We start from the raw sequence: 14,823 nt of genomic DNA on the forward strand, positions 1-14,823 counted from the left end.
CTGAGGGGTTGTGTGGGGGGAGTGAAGGGTACCAGCAAAGCCAGGGGCCTGTGGGTGGGGAGTGAGGGGCACCAGCAGGGCCGGTGGGCCTGTGGGTGGAGAGTGAGGGGCACCAGCAGGACTGGGGCGTGGCTTTCGCTTTAAGCACAGATTTTGGGGTTTTTATCAGAGAATTTGCAATTAAATCTTTTTTTATTATTATTATTATTTAAAACATTTTTATTTATTTATTTATTTTTAATTGGGGAAAACCAGGATCCCTGGTAATAAGAATAAATTGCAAACCTTAGGTGCCCAGAGAGGTTCTTGTAGACAGGCAACCACCTCCTGTCATATCCCTAACTTCCTAGGTTTTTCAGTTTCTGATTTATCAGGCTGCAGGTTTTAAATGCATATGCTTCTTGGAGAAGTAGACTTCCAGTTCAGGAACCAACCCTGTAGCTGTTGCCCCTTTTTCTTCAGAGTGGCTTGAAAGGATTTCTTAACTGCTCTTTTTACAAAGGGTGACGAACTAACTGAGCATCTTCTCAAGCCCATAGACTCTACCTAATAGATTGCGTACTGTAAATAGGGCTGTGGGGTTTTCCAGGATAGACTAGACTTGAACATTTGTCTACTCTTCAAACAAACTTTTGGTTCTCTCAGGCACTGGGATTACACATGTCTTTGCCTTCTTGCAGATTTTTCCTTCATGGCTGTCTGCTCTGCGATGTAGATGGGACAAAGGACTTAACTCTGGTTATTTCACCTTTGTCAGGACATTGACCTCAGATGTGAGCCAGCAGTTCCTTTTGGATTGAAGTAATTCTACACTTCAAAAGCTTATTTTTGTATTTCCCAAGAACTAAGTCATCCATTAAACTGTGTTTTTACTGGTTGCAGCAGCAGATGTTAGAGGAAGCTGAAGCTTCGAGTACTTTAGACCAGGAAGTTACTTGGTCAAATGAGGGTTCTGTGGTTGATGAGCTTCCTTGTGGCTGATTGCCTAAGACTGGTGGGTCTGTGTAGCCAGTCTCACCCGCCCTGAACTGTTATAGACTATGATGGAAGTGGTTAATTAATAGTCTGCCAAAGCCACTTAATGCTCATTAGTTTGTGCATGGCAGCATTGGTGGTAGGAGGTGCTTCTGCCAGTACTTCAATCATGCTGTGGAAATTTGCACAAAAAAATGTGTGGGATGACTTCGTGCCTTTTCTCAATGGTAGGTGGATAGATTTAGGGAAGACATGCAAAATTTATATACTGCAGTTCTTTTCCACTTGGAAAGCTCAAAATAACCTTTGGGTCATGAGCATAGTGTTTGCTGAAGATTAGTGGCTTTTGATTCATGCTTAAGTCTTTCTGCACATGGAGCATGCTTTTGTTAATGCTGTACCCAGGTGTAGGGTTCATGATGCTCATATAGGGTCTGTAGATGTATAATGATACACAGGAGATGCAGTTCCTGTCCCACACAGCTTACCTGAATTGGGTAATAATTACAAATAAAGCTTACTTTTCTTATCTCTTGTGTATTCTTGCTGTCTGTATGGAGAAACTGGGACATGCCTTGGGTTCCATGGCCAGAGCTAGAAATAAAAGCTGGCTTCTCAATCTCTTAGTCTAGGGTGATGCAGGGAAATAATTCACCTAAAGTGAGTCCCAATATAATGTGAATCTCCTAGGATTAGTTTGCGGTGAGGGAGGGGGTATGGCTAGAAAGCAAAAGGAAAGGACCAGGAAAGGACCTAGTGCTGGGAAACTAACTCAGATGGAGTCCTGAGGAGGTTTGGCAGATGAAAGCAATGTGGTGCTCCCCACATGGACAATCCCAACCTGAGTGTGGATTGTTGCATGTTGACACAAATTCATCTTTTAAAAAGATTCAAAAACTGCATTAATACTTTATGGGTAGAGTTCACCTTTTAGTTGTTCAATCAGTTGTGCCCTGGCTACCTTTCGCATGTCAATGCAAAGTCCTGCCTTACAGCAGGCTACACACTTCAGAAGTTATAGTGGTTTGGCAGCCGTCAGTTTTAACTTCTTGATTCCACGTGCCAAATCTCAGCCATAAGGCTGTGTTAACAGGATGTATAGCTGTTACATATATTTATATGCACTCTCTTCAAAGAAAGTCCAGATGGCTTGAAGCAGGCTAAAAGCAGGGAAGGCTCAGATGAAGGAGAGCTAAAATGTAAACACTTGTCGTTTCCAAGCAGAGCAGCATTTCGCATAACCCACAGCATTACTGCTTTTAAGCAGCTTAGGCTGGTGCATTGAGGTCCTAGTACAGCACTAAATCAGGTCAATGCTGCATTGTGTGCCTACCCATCCATCCCAGCCATGGTTACTTAGCAGCACATCAAAGGCCTTTTTTGCAATCACCCTCCAGCAGAATGGAAAAGAGTTAAACCGGAGCTTTATCCTATGTGGCTGGTGACTGTGTATGTCTACATGGGATCATGCAGTCCAGAGTCTCGGTAACAGAGCTAGCTCAAGTAGATTTAATCTAGCAGCAGTAGCCTACAGCTCTGCATAGCTATATTGCTTTTGATTAACTCAACTAGTTTATTTAGAACTGCACAACATCCATTTCTTGAACAAGTCTGGTTTCTATTTTGGCTGAACCTGTGGGGGATGCCTCTTAATATCACTAGGACTTTAGCAGATTCACTGCAAGTCAAATTTGAACCTCTTAGCCAGAAACTCATGATATTAAGTTTTAAACAAGCAATGGTCAGCCCAGTGTTTTGTATAGCTATTCACTGACGCATGTTTATGCAGAGAAACTCCAGGTGGTATCTTTTAAAATACAGGTCCTGCAGGAAGGCTATTTCTGTTGTCCAAACCCTGCATAACCTTTTTTATGTGATCCAAGTACTTGGAGACAGTAAAGCTCTGGTAAAAAGCCAATGAAAAACTAGCTTAACATCTCAATGAATGTTGTTTCCACAGAGTTTGATGACCCCTCTGCAATGGTGGTGCTAGCTGAAGAGGAGCTCGTGGTAATAGACCTGAAGGCTCCAGGCTGGCCAGCAGTCCATCCCCCATACCTGGCATCTCTCCACTGTTCAGCCATCACCTGTTCGCACCACGTTTCCAATATTCCACTGAAGCTGTGGGAGAGGATCATCAGTGCTGGGAGCAAGCAGAACTCTCACTACTCAAATATGGTATGGCAGCTATAACCTTGTACACTTGCATGCATTGGAGAACAGCATCATGCACTCAAGTGTGCATGGGTAGTCAGCCCTGCTGGTAGCAGGACGCCAGCTGAGATGGGCACTCTTCCTGCCTGTTGACAGTAACCATTTGGAACTCTAAAACTTGCAACGTTCTCCAGGCTTCATTAGTTTTTAGTAACATCTCGGAAAGTTTCCAGCTGTCAATTCTAACGAGAAAGCTTTCTTAAAGAGGAAATCTGGGTTGAAGAGCTACTAGCGGAAAACTACAGTTGAGATTTGGATCTAGCACATCTGTCATAGCCTTTGTTTGGGTTATAATAGTATGTGCAGGTACAGATGCACTTTCAGGGAAGGTCAGGCTTTTCCGCTCTCCCTCTTGATTGCATGGTCTGTTCACATTTGATGTATGGAAAGTCATAGTGTTGCTTTAACTTCTTTTTAGCTATGGCCAATTGATGGTGGCACCAATTTGGCTCCAGATCCTCCCCAGAGGGACCTGCTTCTTACAGGGTAGGTTACTGTAATTGATAGAAATCAAGTAACTTCCCCAGTATACTTTTCCATTACTGGAAACAAGTTTCTTGTCATGGGGATGCAAAAAGTTAATTCGATTCCAGAGTTGTTGCCTCTTTGGGGGAGGGAGGGAAGAAAAGGTCATTACTTTACTTTTGACCCTGACGTTTAAAGCTATGACTAATAACACTGATGTTGGAGCAGGCAAGTTGTAACTCGCGCAGTAGGGTGTCATGTTGTTTGATTGTTCCGAGAAATTAGTGACCCTTCGCAAGACATAACAATAAAGATAAGTGATGTCAGCGCAGAGCAATGTGTATGTCAAGATTTGTCCTCCTTGTGCCTGTGCAAATAAGGAAGAATTCTCAGCATTGCATTGTTTAAGATTGATGTAGATGAGAGCACAGTTTGGACCCATAACATCTAATCCCGTCAGCTTTGGGGAAACTACCATAAAAGTTAGAATGAGGATGCTCATCTGTCAATAGACAACCATGTCTGCCCATCTCTACTGCTTTTTCAAATGGAATACCAAGGCATCTTCTAGGCACCTTATTGATGGGCTCCTATAGATTTTTGCTGTTCCTGGATGCAAATGGTTTGTAGAAATTCTGCCGGATAGAACAAGTATTGGCAAAGCTGTGGGCCAAGAACTGGAGTAGCATGAGGCTACACGTGCGGTGTAATATTTGGGGGGGGGGGAGGGGGCTGCAAACTTAAAGCCGTGTTCCTTCCCTACACATGGCTCTGTAATGTGTTAAATCCTATATTGGCCATCAGGCCTTGAAGCTCAATGGGGTACAAACTAGTCCAAGAAAGTTTCCCTTTTGCAGCTCTAAACTGCTCAGGGATTTGTAGAAGGATCTGTTTCACTGTTGGATATAGCAAGTATTTTCTGTCCTTAAAGATCCAGTTATCATTCAGAATGTTGAGGTGCTGCTTCCTCTTTCTTCCTGGCCCCTCTTTCTTTGTTGTGAATGGATATGAGCTATAGGCATGACCTGCTGTTTGCAATCCTTTCCCATCAGGCATGAGGATGGCACTGTGAGGTTCTGGGATGCTTCGGGTGTTTGCTTGCACCTCCTTTATAAGCTGAGCACAGTGAGAGTGTTCCTCACAGATGTAGATCCCAATGACAATATGAACCCACTGGGTGAAGATGAGTGGCCACCGCTGCGTAAGGTAAGAAGGCGAAATCTGCTCAGATTAAATAACCTGAGTTTGGAGTGTTTTGAGGTCTGGTGCAGTTAATTTGGAAACTGCAAGGGGCTGGTGCTGTAGAGACCAGTTTGTGTTAATCTAATCTCTTTTTGTTTTTTTTCCTTTACTAGGTTGGTTCTTTTGATCCTTATAGCGATGACCCCAGGCTTGGGATCCAGAAGATATATCTGTGTAAATATAGCGGGTACTTGGCTGTAGCTGGTACAGCAGGGCAGGTACTGGAACTATGTAAAACAAGTTTCTGGTGGGGGGTTCATTTTGGATGTTTTGGAGGCTTAGATATAATGCAAGGTAGAAAAGTACTTAGGTTTGGAATCTGGTGTTTTCCTCTATGGATTAGATTTTATCCTCTTGGTCAACTGATCTAGTCTCTGGGGAGCAGCAAATGTGTTAGGATGACTTGACCTAGAGTAACTAAATTTAGCAGCACAGGTTCTACCTACTGACATAATTTAAGTGAAGGAGGGTGGCAAGAGGGGGAGGAGGGATAACATATTATTACTGAAACTTTGTCCTATGGGTGGTGATTGGTCAATTAAGTAAAAATAAGAAGTTGAGCAGTCATCTTGGTCTTGAGAGCTAAGGAAAGCATATTCCAGCTCTGAAGGGAGAGGAGAAATCCTGTAGCTTTGGGTAATTGAGTTGGCAAAAGCCAGCATTAGAAATGTGTCCTTATCCCCTTAGGTACTGTTGATGGAACTGAATGATGAAGCAGCAGAGCATGTGGTGGACTATGCTGAAGCAGACCTACTGCAGGACCAAGAGGGCTATAGGTGGAAAGGTCATGAGAGACTAAAGGCCCGAGATGGGCCTGTCCGATTTGAACCTGGTTTCCAACCATTTATTTTGGTCCAGTGTCAGCCACCAGCTGTAGTCACATCATTGGCCCTTCACTCTGAATGGAAGCTTGTGGCTTGTGGTACAAGCCATGGCTTTGGACTCTTTGACCATCAGCAGAAACGGCTAGTCTTTGTCAAGTAAGTCCTTCCTGGTGTAATAGAACTGCCTGTCTAGGTCTCCAGGCAGTTGAATTTAAGTGTTGGTACTTTCATGTTTTTTGGGGAGCAGCTGGTACATGGGAAAAGCCCTGATTTTTAAACTTGGAATGAATGCGCCATGTTGTCTGCTTGGGCACCTTCTGTGCTTGGGCATCAGTTTACATAATTCAATTTTATATAGCAACTGTGTCAGCCTGGCAGAATAACCAACTGAACAAGTGTGGCAATTGCTCTTATCTTAGATGTACATTGCATCCCAGTGACCAGCTGGCCTTGGAAGGCCCTCTATCACGTGTGAAATCCTTGAAGAAGTCCCTTCGGCAGTCATTCAGGCGGATTCGTAGAAGCAGGGTGTCCAGCAGGAAGCGACGAGCCGGTAATATAGCAGAGGTGAGGTGATGCCCTTTTAGATACTTGGACTACCAGCAAAGAATAGAGTGTTATCATCCTGATCTTAGTATAGTCCTGACTAGACTCCACAAGGCAATGCAGTCATTTGTAACCTTCAGTCCACCTGTTATGCCAAACACTAATGGGTACAATGGGCAGCCGAGTTTTGCTGCTCCTGACGTTGGTACCATTGACTGAAACACCACCTCACTAATTTCATGTTTTAAGGTGTCTCTGGCAAAACCCAGTGTAAGTAGTTGAGTCTGTGATGCAAAACACAGTATTAGTAAATGCAGGAGTTTCCTCTTTTTCTTGCTTGTTTCTGCCAATGCATTCTCTCCTTCCTCACCCCCTTGTAAAGAGGTGCTGGGGACATGGAGATGTTGGCTTTTCTCAAAGTTGAATCCTCTTCCCAAAAGGAAGCTTGGGCTTACATGCCTGTAATGACTTCATGAGAGCCAAGAACATTCCAGGCATAATTTTGTTATGCTTAGTCAGTATTGGGGAAAAGTAGAGATGCTCCATCTGAGGGGACTAAAAACTGAGTTGTCATCTTTATAGTGGATTCAAGCAAACAGGATTTGTTAGTCCCCTGCCCCTTGCAGGCTAGGAGACTCAGGGCTCATAGAGGAGAGATGCTACATCTGAGATCCTCCAAAACTTGTCATTTCTTTGTGAAGGTGCAAGAGGCCAATGCCAAGTTTGACCAGGGTGCATTGCAGGAGATGGAGCTGGCTCCAGTCCAGCGGAAGATCGAAGCACGATCTGCAGAAGACTCCTTCACTGGCTTTGTGCGCACCTTGTACTTTGCTGACACTTTTTTGAGAGACAGTGAGTAGAACGAGCAGTGCTTATCATTCAGATGCAACTTCTAACCCTACCTGAAAAGGAGTGCAGTAAGCCAGGGATACCCAGCACTTCCTTGTTGTGCTTCATGCAGCCCTGAAACCTTTCCAGAATGCAGGTCCATCAGTTGATCTGACCCAAGATAAAAGTAGAAGCCCATCTTCCTATGAAGCTTGTGTGGATGCAGCTACCTCTACCTTAAGTACTCAGTTTGTTTTTGTCTGCTTAGTGGCCCCCACGAGGAATGGGATACAGTTCTCCTTAATCTTTATAGAGAAAGCATCTGATCCCAAGCTGATGCTGTACTTGAATTTCCTTCTGATGGTGTGAGCATACACATAGCGAAAAGCAGACAAGTGGGCAGATGTAGAGCTGACATAGTATGTTACAGAATGCAGCTTTTAGTTCTTAGAGATGAATCGCACTTAAGGCCTTTATTCTTATTTTAGGTTCCCGGCACTGCCCTTCCTTGTGGGCAGGCACCAATGGAGGCACAGTCTATGCATTCTCTCTGCGTGTTCCTCCAGCAGAGCGGAGGATGGATGAACCTGTTAGGGCGGAGCAGGGTGAGTGTTGCTTACTCATGGAAATGCATGCAGCTATTCTAATGGGTTTCAGGGGGGCAACTGGTAAGTTGCTAAAATGCAAAGCTACTGGTTATAAATAAAGAACAAGAAGACCTGGAAACATACTTGAAGTTGTTGCTGTTGGGGAGGGGGTTATATTTTGACAAGCTAGCTGGTAATCCCACATGTTGTCTTCTCATTTTGTCCATCTAGCCAAGGAAATTCAGCTGATGCACAGGGCTCCTATTGTGGGGATACTTGTCTTAGATGGGCGCAGCGCTCCTCTACCAGAGCCGCTAGAAGTAGCCCATGACCTCTCAAAGAGCCCAGATATGCAAGGCAGTCACCAACTTCTTGTGGTCTCTGAAGAGCAGCTGAAGGTAAACACATGACCCACATGCATTTCTTGTATGGAACCACCTCCTTTATGTAAGGCATTAACCAGTGAGGGGATCTGATAAGTCTTCAGGTACCTGAAGAGAGATTTATAGAGAGGATGGAGATGGGCTCTCCTTTAGCTGTAGAGGAGCCAGGACTAGGAGCAGTGGCCTCAAGCTTCATCAGAGGCAGTTTTAGGTTGGAGATTCATTGTCAGAAAGGTGCTCTTAAAGTGGTCAGGTGTTGGAACAGGCTACCTAGAGAGGTTGTAGAATCTCCATTCCCTGGAAACTTTTAAGAGCAGGATGCACAAACACTTGGCTGGGATAGTTAAATTGGGAGCGATCCTGCCTTGAGCAGAGGGCTGGACTAGATGACCTTGTGAGGTCCCTCCAACCCTACTTTTCCTATGATCTTATTACTTGGGGGCAAATTATTTTGGTAGTACCTAGGAACATCAGTTGAGCGTACAGATGAGCGAAGATAACAGTCCCTCCTCCACAAAGCTGACAGATTTGGTGTCAGTTCACAGCTGGGAGATGAACAGACAAATGGGAGTGGGAGTTCAGCATGAAAATGCAGATGGAGAATGCAGGAGTCTTTTCTATATTGGTTTAGAACTATGTGGCTAATTTTAGCAGCTGTCATTAGGAAACAGGTTTAATCCTGCAGATAAAAGGTGGCAATGTGGTGCTTCAGAAGGAGACAGCTGGGCCTGCTGATCCTCAAGCAGTTTGAAAATTCCTCTCTGGAGCTAAAATCATTGTCTGATGCTCCACAAAAGGAGAGTGGGCCCCAAGGATAACTTATGGTTGACCCTGTTTGGCATTTTAAAGTGGTAAAAGTCAGTAGCCAGCTTCAATGCAGTTTTTCCCTCTATTCTGTGACTGTGTGGAAAGGAGGGTGAGAGACCAGGATATCTGTTTAAATGGGTCTGTGACTTGAGGTCTTAATTTGCTTCCAGGAAAGTCAGTGGTGAAACTCTTGCTGCAACCACTGGGAAATGGAGCAGGCTCTGAAATTTGGGATCATCTCTGGCTGCATTTATGCTTGTTCTGGGTCTCATTTGAAGTAGGAAGGCAGATTTGGACTCTGATTTCACTGCTGTGTTTGCTGCTGGGCAAAGATGTGCTGTGAATAAATGCATTGTGCAAGCCAGAGAGAACAGCACCTGGCCTAGGCTGGGGTTGTTGGCATTTCCTAGGAAAAAGTATATCACATGATTTGTTTCTACTGGCAGGTATTCACACTGCCCAAGGTGAGCTCCAAACTGAAGCTCAAGCTGACGGCCCTGGAAGGCTGTAGGGTACGAAAGATGGCAGTCGCTAACTTTGGCAGCTGCCAAACTGATGACTACAGTGAAAACAACCTGACCGTCTTGACTAACCTTGGAGACATTCAGATCATCTCTCTGCCCTTCCTCAAGTTACAGACACGCTACCCCTGCATCCGCAAAGAGGATGTCAGCGGCATTGCCTCCTGCGTCTTCACTAAGTATGGCCAAGGTACTGGCACAGTCATTGAAGGCCTGCCTCTCGTGTTTGTTTCATTGATTTTTAAAACAAGTTTTGGTTGTAGGGTTCAGCTTCTGTAACAGTACCACTGCACAGAGCATGGGTGCATCAGTCTATCCATTCAACTTCAACAGACATCAGTCATCAACTTACCAAGCAGCAGAGAACTGGCTCCATTTTGTTCTCTAATTTGTTTAGATACCTTCATGAGACTTCTCTTTTTATCTTCGTGTCATGCAACACTGCAATATTAAATTGCCTTTATGTTTTGTTGGTCCATTAGACAAGGGTATTGCTATTCTCCAAAGCCCTACTGCTTTGGACTAGCCAAATACAGAAAAACACCTCTTATTTGGGAGTAGAGGACATCTAAATCTTCTTTTCCTTTCTGGTTCTTGAACACATTCTTGCTCATGAATTCAGTCCCAAGCAAATGCCCTTTTGCATCCTCCCCTGCAGGTTTCTATCTGATCTCACCATCAGAGTTTGAGAGGTTCTCTCTTTCTACCAAATGGTTGGTTGAGCCCCGGTGCATCATTGATGCTCCAGAAATTACAAGCAACAACCACTTGCATAACACCTCTGGCATGGAGCATACTGGAAGGAAATCCAGGTGAGGGCCAGCTGTAAAGCTTTGGGTAGCTGTGTCATACCATTCTCTTTCTCTACTTTAGTCTCACTGAAGTCAAAAGTTGAACACACTATTCTAACTTGTTTCATTTGGGGGGAGCTACGCTATGCTGCAGTCTAAGTTGTTTTTTTTTGTAGGCTGGCTTCTTCTCCCAGTGTTGTCTCTCATGAGATGAAGCAGTACAGAGTCCTTGCCTCTCCAGAAAAAAAAAAAAAGGTCCAGTTGGGACTGTTGAAGTCTGTTAATGTCACTTCTAAGCAGATTGGCACAAGGCAGCATAACTTTCTCTGACCTTTTGCCTACCAGCTGCAGTGCACAGGGAGTATGTAAAGAAGGGTGGGGATCGGTTTGGTCTTTTCACACTAGGCACCTTGAATCAGATTCTTAAAATCTATAAACCCTCTTGCTGATGGCACGTCATATCTATCCTACTACCAATCAAGTAATCCCCTTATGAGTGTGGTGTTCAACTATTAGTTTGTACCCGTCTATGTTATTGATGCACCATAGTATATCGAGCACAGTAGATCGTTGCTTTGTAATTGGCCCTTCATGGTCTGTGATCGTATGGTCTGTGATCGTAGACCTTTCTTGGAAGTGATGGTGGATTGTTCTCCAAAACAATAGGCAACCTGTCCAGGAACCAGAACCCCAATGTCCTCAGCATCCCATGTCCTGTATGCTCTGCAAGCCCCTGTGCATTACTTTGTACTTAGCACATACTTTGTTCTTCTTTCTTAGGGACCTGGGCAGGAGTTCTGGTGACACTGGAGAAGATGGTAAGCAGAACATAAGTACACTTAATTTAACAGAGAGATATGTAAATATTTTAAAGCTTCTGCTACCATTTCCCTCACTGAAAAGATGATGATGGGTTTGGTGGTGGAGGGAGGAGAGGAGATATGAAGATAAACTGGATGTGGATTTTCCACGGTCATATCAAAGTCTAAAACTCGAGCTGACCTGGACATGCAGCTTTGCATGTTAAAATATCTTATCATTTACAGTCTGGAGATGGAAACAAAGATCTAACTGGACTTTAATACAGTTTTAAATCTGTTTCTTGTGGACTATTCTGTAGTGTCCATCATCATTGTGCAAATATTTATTGACAAGCAGCTGTATGTAAACTTTTTTTCTTCCTTTCAGAGAGGAAGTCAGGGAGGCTAATGGAACATGCCTTACTCAATGATGAAAGTGAGTGTGACCAGCTATTCCAGCTGGTGGGACAGGTGCACATCTGGGTGGGAGCAACGTGCGCTCTTCTCTAGAGCGGAATGAAGATGCCATTGGTCCTCGTAGTTTGGCACACTTCAGGAGCTGCAGCTGTATGATTCCAGTGTCGGTACCAGATTTATGTTATGGATTGATTAGGGGCAAGGATATAGACAGCACATTCTGAAAAACTGCCTGCCTGCTTTCATTGCTCCAATATACAAAAGGAGTTTGCTTTCTAGCAGCAAAGCCAGCTGGAACTGGCTGCCTCCCTGGACCTCTAGCAAGTTGGTGCTTGCAGCATCCCCTCTGGCAGGCAGTACTCTGCTCCAGTGTGTCAGCCCACCCAAACCTGTGCAGGGTTTGTGTTGCAAGCTAGTAGTGTGGAAGGGGCAGTAATATTTCAGAATATGACAGGAGGGTGGGGTGATTGAAAACCTAATTCTTAAGGCAACAGTGAAGTATTTGCTCCTCTGTCTGCACAGCAACTGCTCACTGCTTTGTTTGCCTTCCAGAAGTGCTGAAGGAGATCCAGAGCACGCTGGAGGGGGGAAGAGGGTGAGTACCCTGTGATCTGCTCTCCTTTTTCTTATGGGTTTAGGGAGGGAGGGCACTTTCAAGGAAAGCAGGGAGAAGACGTAGTGCAATGGCTGATCCTGTGGCACACTAGAATTGGATTAAATGCCTCTTTAAGCCAGCTGAGACTCTCCTTTCCTTCATGTTCTCCCTTGAGGTTTTAAGAATAACCCTTTGTCTCTTTCTCTCTGAGAAGAAGAGGAGATCCCATTCCCATATACCAAAGGAGCAGGACTCTGAGTACTCGCATACAGGTTTCTATTCACATCAACCCACGCTAATCTATAGACAGGTCAAATGGGCTTAGGTGGTTCAAGATGGGACTCTGGAATTCTTATCCTGGCTCTGTGCTGTCACTTGGACGTGCCACTCTATCTCTGCTCCCACTCCCTGTCTGGACAATAAAGATAAGTTACTCCACAGGTGTGGGCCTTTAACTTGTGTCCAGAGAGCACCACAATTTTCAGGTGACGGGCTACAGATGGGCGGACAAGTGACAGTTACAGCTCTTGCAAAAAGCTTTAGTGGGATGGGCAACTGCTGGTGTGTAAGGCTCCGTGGAGAGGATGGGTGAGTGACTTATATGCTCTGCGTGCTTCCTCTGGACATTGCCTACTCTTCTATCCGCAGCTGGGAGTGGATTGGACAGTCGTCTATTGCAGTGACTGATTTTTTTTATTTTTTTTTTTATTTTTTAATCTCTTCTCATTACAGGAGTTATACAGAAAGAAATTCGGCAAGAAGTCCCGTAGGACATGGGCTAAGTAATGGAGGAGGTAGGTGGAGTCGAGCATTTTTGAGCTCTGCAGCAGGCAGCAAGAAGTAAAGGGGCAGCATTTCTAGCTGGAGCCTTGTGTTCATATGACATGCTATAGAATACAGTGCACTACAGATTGGAACACCTGTTATTGGGTGGGAGTTTGCCAGCTGTCTGAGATATCCTGCCAAAGTTCATGAGCAGCCTACATGCGGAGTGAAATTTAAATGTGCAGCACTGGTACAGGATGATATGACAAGCTTCTCTTGAGATATTGCATCTCTTAGCCCTGCTGAAGAGCAGGTAAAGTATTAGTTATTCCTCAGCACTAAGGAACTCAACCTCTTACTCTTGTTAAGGGCTCCCAATGGGCAAGCTACTAGTAGAGAGGGACTTATTAGCTGGGGTATCTGGACATACAGTATTCCACTCCGCATCACTTTATTTTCCTCTGGCCTTATTCCCTTCCAGCCATTGCTTTGAAAGAACCCCTGAGCAGCCAGTCTACTTAAACAGGCTTCACTGTTGTATCACGTGCTTTCAAAGTGTCTAAGAGAGTAGTCTCATTGCAGGGTACATGTACATAGCCAGAGTGAAAGCACATGACAAACACTGATCTGATGTGGACGTGGGGCCAGTCTGTCTTCTAGAGAACTTCTGGTAGCCAGGGCTTGGGGTCCATGACCTGGAGAGGCCTGTTAAATATGAGTTGATTTTTGAGATGCAGGGATGTGCTCACTAGAGCCAGATCAGGTTTTTGGTTAGTTTTGGCAGATCTCTTCTAACATGTGTCTCTGCCCTTTCTCCCTGAAGCGGATTGACCAGAGTTCATCGAGGACTTTCTGGCATTGGTGCACGTGCCACAACACTACTGACCTGGGGAAGCCGTCCCTGGGGGAGGGGGCCACCACTGCTCTCTGCACAGAAGGACACAGAGGTGTGACTCACTCGTGCAAGCCTGCCTCTGCCGCTCCCTGTAGTGCCTCACTAGAGACATCTCCTGTCAGTTGGCCTTACATGCAGGCCAAAAGCAGGTCTCTGGGTCTGACCTCCCCTCCCCCACCCAACCTCCCCTGTATATGTCTAACTTTTTTTTTTTTTTTTTAATGTTTGCACAATTCTCTTCTTTTCTACTGGGCTGGGTTTTAAATTATGACTGCCTTGGGTGCAGAGTTTTCACATGCGCACATGGTTACCTCCAAGTAGTGGAAGATTATTTTTTGTACAATTTTTTTAATCGGATTGGTGGTTCAGTTTTAAAGGAAACTTATTTTAGAAATGTCCTTTTTAAAGAACATGAATTTAATTGATGTTTTTAATCCCTGTGGCTGCTGGAACTGGTCTCTGACGGAGGTATTCCAGTTCCGTTTGTTACGGTACTGCTAACGGTTTTTATGGACTCGGGTAGACTATTTTTGTAGCCGTTCAAATTGGAGGAAAATTTGAATTGAACTTGATTTTGTGTTTCAACACTACATTGCTCTTTTTGAAATAAACTCAACTACCTTTGTGGTCATGGTCTCTGGTCTCTGTGTCACTTTGCTTGGATTAAATTGGTAATTCCTTTGCATGGTGGTAGGAGGTTGGCTTCAGAGGCTGGGGACTCAGACACCAGCCTTTCCTAGCTGAACCAACACTCATCAGCGCTGGTGCCAAGCAGGACTTCTGTCAGTAGTCATGTTCTGTGTTTGCTCATGCACTTCGACCGTACATCTTTAGGGGATCAATTTCTATCTAGAATTTCCCAGTTGTCCTTCTTGTAGGAAAGAGTGAATCTTGGGAATTATGTGTGTTTTAGTATTAGAAGCTAAGTAGCAGGGTTATACAGAGCACAGCCAGCTGTGAGCCCCGCAGGAAAGCTTTACATTTAAAGCTCATGCTATCTTTCCCTCCCTATCTAATATAAGGCTTTGGTTTTTTTTTCTTGCCCACTTCACTTTTCTGCTGGTGGGTGGCACTGATGGGGATGGGGAAGTGGTGTATATGATTCACTGTTCCTGGAATAAGCTGTCCCATCATGCCTGAATTATACAGGTAAGAAAGGGACGTTGAG

General features: G+C 44.6%; 1 protein-coding gene across 7 annotated transcripts in view; it reads left to right on the forward strand.

Moving 5' to 3' along the window:
* LLGL2 (LLGL scribble cell polarity complex component 2) overlaps positions 1-14,291 on the forward strand; it is a 44,737-nt gene extending 30,446 nt beyond the window's left edge. For 6 of the 7 annotated variants that reach the window (XM_059732124.1, XM_059732127.1, XM_059732125.1 and 3 more), the window contains 17 exons: positions 2,936-3,153; positions 3,608-3,675; positions 4,707-4,860; positions 5,010-5,114; positions 5,584-5,876; positions 6,140-6,287; positions 6,968-7,118; positions 7,583-7,699; positions 7,913-8,079; positions 9,318-9,582; positions 10,051-10,204; positions 10,964-11,001; positions 11,372-11,419; positions 11,953-11,995; positions 12,210-12,267; positions 12,728-12,789; positions 13,584-14,291. In XM_059732124.1, the coding sequence (XP_059588107.1) occupies positions 2,936-3,153; positions 3,608-3,675; positions 4,707-4,860; positions 5,010-5,114; positions 5,584-5,876; positions 6,140-6,287; positions 6,968-7,118; positions 7,583-7,699; positions 7,913-8,079; positions 9,318-9,582; positions 10,051-10,204; positions 10,964-11,001; positions 11,372-11,419; positions 11,953-11,995; positions 12,210-12,267; positions 12,728-12,781 (2,081 nt within the window). In that variant the 3' untranslated portion in view covers positions 12,782-12,789; positions 13,584-14,291. The remainder of the gene's footprint in view (positions 1-2,935; positions 3,154-3,607; positions 3,676-4,706; positions 4,861-5,009; positions 5,115-5,583; positions 5,877-6,139; positions 6,288-6,967; positions 7,119-7,582; positions 7,700-7,912; positions 8,080-9,317; positions 9,583-10,050; positions 10,205-10,963; positions 11,002-11,371; positions 11,420-11,952; positions 11,996-12,209; positions 12,268-12,727; positions 12,790-13,583) is intronic. The other variant, XM_059732130.1, reaches the window with a different exon arrangement.
* The last annotated feature ends 532 nt before the right edge of the window (positions 14,292-14,823 follow it).

This window comes from Alligator mississippiensis, chromosome 8 (assembly GCF_030867095.1).
Source record: "Alligator mississippiensis isolate rAllMis1 chromosome 8, rAllMis1, whole genome shotgun sequence".
In the NCBI taxonomy this organism is placed as follows: Eukaryota; Metazoa; Chordata; order Crocodylia; family Alligatoridae; genus Alligator; species Alligator mississippiensis.